We start from the raw sequence: 11,765 nt of genomic DNA, 5'->3' as shown, positions 1-11,765 counted from the left end.
AAAAAAAAAGCAGCAAAATATGGAATCTGCCCAGACATTGTATCCAATTGATTAATACTACACTTTACTTTCAACACACATAACCAATTCTGAGTGCAGAACTTTTAGATGTAATTGAGTATTTTGATATTGCTAATGTCACTAAAGTGAATGACCTGAATACGTGTGCAACCACAGAAGAATAAACTCTGTTGCAATAAACTTGCAACACCCCGAAAAATACAGAGGAATTACCTCAATAGTAGCTACAGCTCTGGAGAAAAATGAATACTTGTATCATCATCTTGTATTTTATATAACTCCTGTTGTCCTGTAGGGTCAATCCGCCCCCCCCCCCCCTCTGATCAAGTCTACCGTTTTTATTTTGAAGGCCACAGCACCTCAGTTCCTGTACCGTCGCTGTTGCCTGCCGCTGACTTGACTGGCTGCAAATCATCACCGGGGAGACGTCACGGCTCTGAATGATCGCCCTCTGCTCCTCGTCTCTCCATCAGGGCTGCAATCAGAGACATCTACAGGGCATCTCAACTACTGACAGGTTATACGAGGTGAGGACCAGTTAGTTGCCCTGAACAAAGAAGCAGAAGCTGAACAGTGCAACGGGCACACACATGCAGCCAGTTTTTTTTTTTGTTTTTGTTTTTTTTTTAAAATATAAATAAATTAAACAGGACACTTGAGAGAAAAATGAAGTAGGTAAGAGGGGACAGTCGGTCAGTCTGGTGTCCGAAATAGGATGTTGACACTTTGTTGACAAGGCACCGGTTTGTTTGGTTCATGTCACATTAGAGGTACTGAGGGGAGGAATGCCACAGCTGAAAATATCAAGCCCCTCACCGGTACATAGTATTTTGACATCCTAGCCTGGAAGTATTAACTTTACTCCTATACGCGAACATGCATTATGTAACACGTGTTTATTTACTCCCCATCTTTCTGAACAAGTAGCCCGAGGAATTTCCAGTCCCAACATAACCTGTTTGCACTGTAACCTTTCTGTAAATAGTCCTGCGTGTCCATGACATGGCGAAAACAAAAAGGGAATCCAAAAGCAGGTATTCGCTGCCATCTAGTGGGCAAACTATGTCACTGCACGATCTGGATCTAAGTCAGGAAGGTTTTTTGTTTTTTTTTTAAAAAAAGGGGGGTAAAGTAATTGAATCTAATGACAAAATGGGCCAGGACAAAATTAGATTCGGAAACCATTTTTTATTTGTAAATGGGTTAGCACTCAGACTGTACACAACAGATATTTTCTGAGTTTGACCCGATAAAACCAAAAGGAGCGTCCAGAGACGAGGGAGCAAGGTGGTCTGGTAACAGCAGTGGAGTACTAGGTGAGTAAAGCTTGTTATTTATTTATTTTTTCTAATATGCCTCATATCTGTGTTCAGTTCTCTTGACATTACATCTATTATCTAAAGCTTTAAAAAAAAAAGTTGAATCTTCTGTTTCAGGGGGACCACCCTGCTTCCTGCCAATGGTATCCTGAACTTGTCAAGCAGTCGCTCTCGGTGAGTGATTTTTGTACAAAAAGACAAAAACTTTAAAAAAAAAAAGAAGAAGAAGAAAAAAAAGAAATTCAAAGACCACATTACAGAACACTTGAATAACAACTGGGGGAGAGAAATAAAAAACAATGTGTATTTATGCCAGAACAAGCCCCGAAGGTAACACTCATTAAATCAATATGAGAACTATTTGCCCCAAACAAACATGGGCACGTCTATCAGCCTTGTAGTTATACGTTATAAAGTACTGACTGAATTCATGCCAAGGCTCAAAACACCTCCCTTCACTATAGCTGGCAATATATAGTGCTGTGACCAGAGACGGACAGTTTTATACACTACACGTGTTATAATGACCACATTAGTCCATTTATCGTACTTTTCTTCTAATAATACAATATATTAAATAAAAAAAAGAACAGGCTAAACCTCTCACGACAAAGCTATGCAGATTATCATAGAAACTGATGACAAGACAATCTACTGACACACAGGCACAGTGCACAAGCTTGCAGGCAGGAATGGAAAAGAAATCTCTGTAGTTTTTAAATAGTACAAAAATGCTTTTTAGAGTTTTTATTTATTTTTTTTGTCTCAAAAGCACAACTCAGAGTACGAAGCCAGACCTTTTGATCTGCTTTAATGTGAGGAAGAAACGATAGCTATCGTAGTTGTTGCCCTCCAAACATGTTCGTGGCATATATTTAGCTCAAAATCATAAGACATTCGCTTGATTCATGGTTCTTCAACCTTTGGCTGAGAATCAGCAGTTAAGCTTTTTTTTTTTTTTTTTGTCTTTCTGTTTGTGTTCAGTGAGTTGCCTTTTTTTAATCAAATACATTTTTATTAATGAATATTTTTATCTAACACTGTGGTACGGCAGTGACAGACTGAATACATTTGATCATAAACTGGGCCAAATCTGATCTGATAGTGCACACGGTCGTAGCGCTGTGGGATTCTCGGTCAGTCTCCCTCCCTCCCCCCCCTGCAGCTGGCTGTGGGTGAATCCTGTATTGTTTATAACCATAACAAATATGGTTTTAATCCAGACATTGAACTTGGGCCTCTGTTTAATGAATGCCAGTATATCTGTGAGAGATGAAACATCCCCGTAACAGACAAAGTGAAACGGTATACTTTGTAAACAAAACTTTACAACCACTTGCAGGTCAGACATGCAGAACAAGCTATTTTATGAGACTAGCCTACAAATTAAGAGTTGAACAAAAAGAAAAATGCAAACAGTTTTACATTTGAGCTTTAGAACATGAAAATAAGAAAAATAATTTCTATATATAGTTTTTTTTGTACATTTCTCATAATAATCCAATACTTGTGCAATTGCAATTTAAACTGTAAGCACAATAGAAAGTTGAGTTTAATTTCATATATTTACCAAGCAATCATTGTAACAGGAGATTGTTCTTAATCATCCTGATTGGTTAAATAAAATAAGAATAAAAAAATAAAATAAATCTCTTATGACCTAAAGATAAACTCCTTGGGTGTAGTAAACATTTCATGAATGAAAGCAGAAATGAAAGCACAGTCAAAGTGCGCTCTAACCAATAGACGTGTGGTGTTTTTGAATATGTAGTTAAGGGCACTGGAAATCAAAACTCCTGCAGTGTTTCTTGCTTGTTGCTGCTGCAAAATGTTTTGGAATCAGGGCTTGGGGGGTTACCCCGGGCCCATCATGCTTTGCTCTCTGTGGTTTTTGTCTTTATGACACTGTTGTGTTCTGCACCGATCTCCGTCAGGGCGTTTGGTAACTCTGCCTCCTCCAGTTTGACTTTCTCGTCAGAAAAAATCTTCCTGCAATGGTAAAAAGGAGAAATTTCAAAATTAGAAATCCAGTCGTCTCTGGCAAGAGAACATTAAAAAAAAAATCTCAGCAAACAAACACTGTAATTAAACACAAGATTAACCATTTATTCTCAATGACATCTTCACCCAATATGTAAGAAGACACTGTATTGAGACGTCTTCTTACATATTTCTTCACCACCTTGACAGTCAGATAGAATTAAACAAACAGATAATGACATACCCATATAATTCATTCCTACACTAAAACAAACAGTGTGTAGCAAATACTTCCTATCGATCAGTTTAGTTCTACCTCAGAGACTATGATAGGACAATAAATGAGCTCTGGGGTTGTGATATGTGATATCCATGTTTTGTGTTAAAGCAGTTAAAGCAGCGAGGCAGTTTGTAGATCCTGCCTGCAGCGCCTCTCCTCTCCTCTGCAGTTCAGAGCGGGAAAACACCACGTCTACCCTCTGTTCTCTTTAGTGGAGCTGCAGAGTTCATGTGGGTTCAGGCAACACTCAGAGGCATTTAGTTACTGCCTGAGACAAAACATTTTGTTATTAAAATAAGGCCCATTTCAGACATGGAATATGTAACACTGCTGGCTTCATCTGTTAAAGCGATGGCTTACATACACACTGTAGGTGTTTGTTATAGTATTCTAGCATCTGCTGTATGAGAGGAAGCGGTGGCACAGCATTAAAAAGTGAAGAATATTCTCTGTTTTTTTCAACAGATTGCATCAGTGATTGATCGACAACTTATTTTGCTGTTGAAGACTAATAAACAACCACGGTAAGCACTCCCCTCCTCTCCGCAAACTGAACCTCATCAGTTTCATTAGATGGAGAATTTTGTTTGAAAATGTCTGACAAAGCCCAAACACAGACTGAGAGGACATTAAGTTGAGAGCCTCATTTAATTTCTATTTGCTCACATTATGTGAGTGTTTTTTGGGATATTGACAATTTTGTCCATGAAGATGGCATGAATGAAAATTCAAAAATATACAGAGAGGGAGACTGCAGGTCTGATTATTGTTCTTCTAAGAGGCGACACTTTTAGGCTGCGACTAATCATTACTGTCATCATTAATCTGTGACGCACAAAGTGAGGTCATGAACTTGTTTGTTTTCTGCATACACATCAAAAACCTAAAAATAAAAAACACAGCATCCATGACAGAAGCTGGAACTACAGAGTTTTTAATCATTTATTCAGCAAATTTTCCACTCAATTATCAAACTAGTTTGTTTTTGTCAGTTCGCTAATTAATTTTCATAAACCATATCTGATTTTAGAAAAATCTCCTCAACAACATAACACTGACTTAGCCACAGTGTTTCAAAGTTTTAACAGACTTTTAAAAGATATGATAATTAAAGGACAAGTCTGGTGTTATTCCATATTTTCCTTATTGTCCACAAATCTCATGAAAAGGCCCAAACCAACAATATATCATTTCATCTATCGATGCTTTGATCCCCCCCCCCCCCCCCCCGGTCTGTGGCTTTCAGCCCTAATCCCACTGGTTCTTATTGAAAACATAAATCTTTTAAAATAGTTCACAAATACATAGTTTTTATTAAAAACAAACATTTTTTCTTAAGATAGCCGGACATTGTGGCAGTGTGTATTCACAGGAGCAGCTGGTGCAATGATGTGGCTCATTGGTGTGTTTTTTTATGCTTTTCAGATAACAATGGAGCTCTATGGCACAGAGGGATAATATACATCAGGCTTTGACAACACAGACAAAACTTGTAAGTAGAATCAATTTCTTGTTGGTTTTGGTTTTAAATGGGATTTGTTGACAATAAGAAAAATACAGAACATCACCAGCGTTATCCTTTATGTGACACATTTGTTACACCACTCTTAAAAAGGCTGAATGTTGCTGTAGCCTGTACTTTAATCTGACACACATTCAGTTTGGTAAAAGTGATTCAGGCATTTACTAAGACATCAATGTGTAAAATTGCCATCACGTTTATGTATCGAGCTGCATGTCTGAAAGGGGCTCAACTATTTTTGTGGTGAATGTTGTAGAAGTAGAGACCCCACAATGGAGAACTGTCACACACAAGCGTAAGAAACCAAACCACCATATCACTCCTCTATCCACAACATCTCACTGATAATTATCCCAGTGTCATTACCACAGTTTACCATTACAATATTTCATATTGTGTGGTCAATGGCAAGATGCGGTGGTGAATGAATGGGCATACAAGTTACACACACGCACACACACACTCATACACACAAACACACACACAGATAAACCTCTAGAGGGAGCCGTACTCATCGTTGACAGGAGGCGCAGTCTTGGCCAGAGTCTCTGATGCCTCCAGAACTGGGCCTGAGGGGGGGAGGTCTGCTCCGTCTCCATTGGGCAGAGAGGGGGCAGAGGGCGGGCTGTCTAAGCTAATAAGGTCTGCAGCCTGGGAGGGTCTCTCGGTCCCGTTTGACAGCTCTAACTCGAAATCTGCATTTCTGGGCCCCGCGTCGGGGGTTAGTAAGTCATACGGGTCTGAGGGCCCTGTGAAGATATCATTCGAGACCAGCGTCTCTGCGCTGGGAGGGGCAGGAGTGTTAGAAATAGGAGTAACAGGAAGAGGAGAGGGGACGTCTGCAACTAGAGGAGCAGATTCTTCAGCATCCTGGACTTTAAGAGCACTGTGGATCACTGAAGGAGAGCTGGTAGCAGCATCTTTGGCAGTGGGTATGTTATTATCAACAGTTTGGTCAGTAGGTTTGTTATTGTCAAAGGCAGTAAGGCTACGCCCACTGGAATCTGGGCCATGCGGTATCTGAATCACGGTCTGGTTTTGGAGGGGCAGTGGTTGCTAGAGAGGAGGCAGTTTTTGCTGGTGTCTCAGTGTCTAAGGCTACAGTGTCGGGCTGCGTGGGAACCTTGGTGACCGGCGGGCTCGGAGCAGGTTTCTTGGTGTTGAGAGCGGGAGAGGACGATGGCGAGGACGCAGCGAGTGGAGACACAGGGGGGCTACCTTTAGCGTTCAGGGCGGCAAGTTTGGGAGAGTGTCGACGCTTCGGCGGTATCGGTGTCCCAGATTTTTGAGGCTTAGTCCATTCAGGGGTCTGAGGAGGGGTGTTTATTTTCTCCTGTTCCTCCGGGGCGTTACTTCCTCTTTGCTCTACTAACGGGGCCATTTTAGCCTCGACATCAGACGTGGAGAGGACGGGAGTCGGCGGGTTCGTGTTCGACTCTGGAGTAGGGGCCGGGGCCGGGACGGGGGTGGGTGAGGGGTCGTTGGCCGGGGTGGACAGGCTACAAGTGAGGGTAGTGGTCTCGCTAGAGGGGCTGTCCTGAGCAGGGTCAATTGTTGCAGTGGCTGTGTCAGAGTTGGTGGCTACGGAGGAGAGGGTTTCCAGTGCCAGAGCAGCAGTGTAAGCCGCCAGCCTGAGAGAGCAGGGAGAGAACAGAGACACACAGACTAGACACCAGGGTGACTGTGACAGAGGAAGGGTGGCCCGGACGAGAGCATGCAGAGGGATTAGTTGGCTTTAGAAATTCACACAAACATAGACAAAGCAACGAAAAAACGGCAACTATTGAGCCTGGTGAGAAAAAGAAAGAAAAAAAGGGCGTCATGCTGTGAGTGGACATTAAAGGATACATCCCATACACACACCAACACAGAGTACACTGACTACGAAAACTAATGTACTAAAAAAAGCACCAGTCTTCCTGCAGAAAACTACAGCACCACGCAGAACCACCTATAAGGGTTAAACAGTACCAGTGAAAATCTCATACTGTGTAATCTAATTTTTCCGGACTACTAATATGAGAGATGGCTGCTGAGGTTGTCAAATGGCTTTGTATGAGTTGACCACACTCAAGAGGACAAAAAGCCTTTCTGTGTCTATAACTGGTATTGCTTCAACCTTGATAATAATGAGACAGAAAATCTCCAAAGGCTGGAGAAGAGAACACAAAGTGCAGTAATCCCTCTGGCAGAGGATAAAAAACAGAAAAGCAACACAGTTCAGTGGACTCCACTCAAGAATGACCTCAAGTTTTCAGAAAATTTCAAGGGTCAAATGTTGTCCTGTTGAATAAGGTAATTATTCTTTGAAGTGGAGTGCAATGTACAACAGCTAAAGAAACACTTGAGCAGTAGAAAGGCCGTGTACTGTATGTCAGCTTTTACTCACTCTGGCTCTGTGAGAGGTGTAGTTTCGTTGGGTTCTGTCGGGCCCGCTGCGTTATGATTGGCTGTGCACTCGTCCTCTGTTCTGACTGTTTCCACTATCGGCTCTTTGGACTCGTCTTTCCTGTTGGACAGAATAATGTATATCTTGGTAAAATAGCAACAGGTTATCTGATCTAGAAAGTTATTGTTTCTGGCGCAATGAGCAGTAAGAAAAAGTGATACGAGTAGAGCTGAAATGATGAGTCAGTTGATCAATTTGTCAATCAGCAGAGCAAAATGAAAACTATTTGACAATCAACTCATTCACTTATCAGGCAAAAATCGTAAAAAAAAATCCAGCCATGTCTCAGGTTTCAGCTTCTAAAATGGGAGGATTTATTGTCATTTATCATAATGAGCTAAAATGTCATTTTTTAGCAAATGGTCGGACAAAACAAGGCATCTGATGTCAGCTTGAATTCTGGAAAGTTGTGATTAATCAAGATAAACCAGTAATAAAAATCATTAGCTGCAGACCTAGATACAAGAACACATTATGTCTACAGACCAAATGGATTATCTATTCAACTAAATCGCAGTCTGAGTGTTCGATCCGTCTGACACATGAAGTAGTCCTTGTGGCTGTATTTTAGAGAAACTGGTAGCATGAAATGTAGCACAAATCATTACACAATGCAACTTCCCACTCAAATTGATTCGAAACTGCCTTATTGCCTTATGGTACACATGAGAGTCTGAGTTCAATGGCTTACCTAAACTCAGAATCCTTCATATTTTCACTGAAGGGGAAAACCACTCTTCAACTTCATCTCATTTAATGGCCCATTTTATTGATTTGTGTATTTTTCCTGCTCCTTTAGATACTTAGTGAGTGGACCTGCACAAGACATATTTATTTTGCTCAAGAGGCGCATCTCTTGTTTTTCTTAATGGAAAACTCCTCCCTAGTTATCTCTTGCTTCATCCACCTAAGCATAAACCCTTCAGCTAAAAACTCTTAATTATCTTCAGTGTCAGTCCTTGAAGGTCTTCTGGGAAAAGCAGGAAGTCACTAATTAAAGCAGAAGTACAGTGGATGAGGTATAAACAACAAAAAGGCAAATTAGAACAACTTGATCTAAAAACTGCCTGGAACACATTTAACACCAGATTTATTACTTATAGTAGTGCAAAGAGCATCACATGGTGTTTGTTTGTTTTTCTACTTCAAATAATTTGCACAGGTCTACCAAAAATCACCTTCATTTCGTTGTTATTCCTTTCAACTGGATATATTTAATTAATTGATTTTTTTTCTGGCCACCTGGGGGCAGCACAACAAGCTGTAAACACAAGAAATAATCATCATATAAAGTTGATACAGTGAACTAGTTGGCAAACAGCCCATGTTTGCTCATCCAGCAGACACAGAGCAACATTAGCATTGATCTGGAGATGTGTTTCTGGGCACCTGGTGAATCTAAGACTTAAGCCCCATTTCCACCTGATACTAATGTGTGATGTGTATCTGGACGCATTATACCGGATAATGATATCTGATCCACAGGCTTTGCATTTACACCTGGTTTTAATTAGCATTTTCATTATCTCTGTTCTACTGCCCTGTGGCTGGATCTCGATCTCGAAATTAGCAAACTGGGCTTATAGACAACAATGCAATGGATGGACATGATTCATTTTTCAATCACCTTTTCGTCATGAGGGGAGATGTAGCTACAGCTACTACTTTTGTTGGTGTTGTTTAAGGGAGGAGCAGAGTTAAATGATATTTCTACTTACAGGGCAGATTTATGCTGCTGCTTATCTATCGTATCCTGATACACACTGTACACCCTGCATTAAGACGCGTTTCTCCTTATGCAGATAGGATATTAAGTTGATGATGTTAATGCAGAGTTTCAGTTTAAATGATAGATTCACACATTTTTTTAAAAATCTGTCTAAAAACAATCGAACTGCCCATATGAACATTCAGTTTTTGCTCATGAATCATTCCTCTTGTTCATACTAACCTTCAAAAGATCCATCCCTAAAGAGCTTTAAGTGTAAGTGACAGGACAAATCTACAGTCTTAGCTTGTGCAAACGTGTATTCAAAGATTTATCTGAAGCTTATATGAGGCTTCAACATCTTCTAAAGTTTGTTGTTTTGCCCTGAAATCCCCCCTTTGTCTTAAGAAGACTAACTTTCAAAGATATCTACTTGATTTGTCTAGTTCAAAAGCTTCAGATAGAGTCAAGAATATACTTCTGAAAGTAAAGTGGACTTTGTGGATGTGAATTTTGTCCCCATCATTAACACTGAACTTGCATTAAAAGCTTATCTCTCAATGGCCAATGTGAACAGGAAGAATGATTACAACAAGCAAAACCCTATTTCAGTGTTTAAATGGGCATCTGACTGTTTTTTCAATACAGACTTGAAACATTATGCTCCACTGTATTCACTAGCAAGCCTCTAACCTTGTCTGCTGTTTGGTGCTGGGCAGTTAGTGTACACTGTGTTTAGTAGAGCTTGTTGAAAAGAGATGTCTGCTGCGACTGGAAACTGATGCTCATCACCCAGAAAACTAAACCTCAACAGTTAGGTTGGGCTGTTACAACAAAGCAGTCATCAGATAGATAAGATAGATGCGCCACAGTTCACATTCCGCTTAGTCATGTGATCCATTGTTAAAGTAAAAATATTGATGAGGGTAATTTTAAAAAACGTCTATGTTGCTAGTTTGTGAAAATAAACCACACATATAAGGAGTTTAAAAATGAAAATCGAGTCCTTCAGTATAACTGGACCTTAATGTTAATCCAGCCAAGGCTCGTGGTTTAAAAGATTGTTGAACTGCTTGGACTGTAATCGTCTCTTAATACTCACACTGCCTTGCCCTCCTCCAAGTGTTGTCCTTTGGTCCCTGTGCCGGATTTGCCGCAGAGGCACATGATGAGGCCGCATTTGTTGACAAAGTAACAGGTGACATCCACAGCCAGCAGCAGGAGTACAAATACTACTACAAGGATCCCTGCCCAGAGCATGATGCCCATGGAGAGCGCTGCCTCATCACCCAAATCTGCCAGACATGAGACAAGAGAGGGAGAGCGCTGAACAACTGCAGCGTGACACAGTTTTCTAGAAACAGCCAAGAACAACTAAATAAAGTGCTGCTATGCTACTATAACCACAGATACTTCCATAAAACAGAAGCAACTCACCTGCTATGAGCACTGATAGGTTTTAGTTGTCTCAGCATGAATTTAGATGCAGTGTGATGTTTGTGTGGACTCCGCTGTCTGACTTGTGTTCAATTATTTATATAACTTGGTTTTAAATATGAGGCATGTTGAGGATTTTATATGCAAATGAGTTAGGGTTAGGCTGTCCTTTAAAAAAAACATTAAAAATATATATTCAACCCATTTATTTGGTATTAGAAAGAAGAGCAAACCAAAGCTTATACTGTGTTGCTAGTTACCCAGACATGCAGGATATTTTGCGGACAAAATGAACGTGAGGCTTTTTCCAGATATCACAAAAAGTTTGTGTTTGTGTAAAGTCCATTTTAATTCTAGCAGAAGACTGCAGAAAGTCAACTCTCTAAAATATCCTCTGTTTATAAATGTAACTCTTCCAATACCAATAATTAACACACAACAAAGTTGGCTAGTGAATGAAATACAGCTGAGTAATGCACCCTCAAATTATAAATGTATAAAAACAGGTATTTCTGAATGATATTTGATACACATTACATGCATGAGAAATATCTGGACATCTGTCTTAGTAAACAGCACAAAAAGAACAGTTTCCATATGATAATTCTGTGTACAGCTTGTCACCATTATTGTTACAAACATTTTCAGTTAGCTGTTTCTGTTTTCAATAATGTAAACGTTAATGTTACAAACCTTTACAATACATACGCAAAATTTTGTGAGCGATTAAAGAATGTAATACAGTGTAAACGGACAGGTCCAGCACTCAGCCTTTACTCTGTTCTAAGTGCTATTTTCTTTTAAAAATATCCTCATTTCAATTCCACTATTGTTCATTACTGTAAACTGGCGCTCCTCTCTGTTGTCTAGTGCTGATGACTAGCTGTGCTAATGCTGAGCAGAGTGAATCTGTGGGAGGCGGAGGTTTTCCACTGCCTTTGGTTCAGCATGTCTGTCTGGTCTGTTCTCAAGCTACACAGCACCCTTTTCTCACCCATAACAGAGACACATCTGTCATGGACAAAGTCTGTTTTAAGGAGTGAAAGTGT

At 40.2% G+C, this 11,765-nt stretch overlaps 1 protein-coding gene across 1 annotated transcript in view; it reads right to left on the bottom strand.

The window, feature by feature from the left end:
- Positions 1-1,189: 1,189 nt before the first annotated feature.
- Positions 1,190-11,765, bottom strand: part of ncam1b (neural cell adhesion molecule 1b) — a 73,817-nt gene continuing 63,241 nt past the window's right edge. The window contains 5 exon segments of the mRNA XM_051065396.1: positions 1,190-3,329; positions 5,634-6,139; positions 6,141-6,753; positions 7,512-7,631; positions 10,382-10,574. Coding sequence (XP_050921353.1) covers positions 3,209-3,329; positions 5,634-6,139; positions 6,141-6,753; positions 7,512-7,631; positions 10,382-10,574 — 1,553 coding nt within the window. The 3' untranslated portion in view covers positions 1,190-3,208.

The sequence above is a fragment of the Lates calcarifer genome, linkage group LG21 (assembly GCF_001640805.2).
Source record: "Lates calcarifer isolate ASB-BC8 linkage group LG21, TLL_Latcal_v3, whole genome shotgun sequence".
Taxonomy (NCBI): Eukaryota; Metazoa; Chordata; class Actinopteri; family Centropomidae; genus Lates; species Lates calcarifer.
This window is presented reverse-complemented; position numbering and strand designations above follow the sequence as displayed.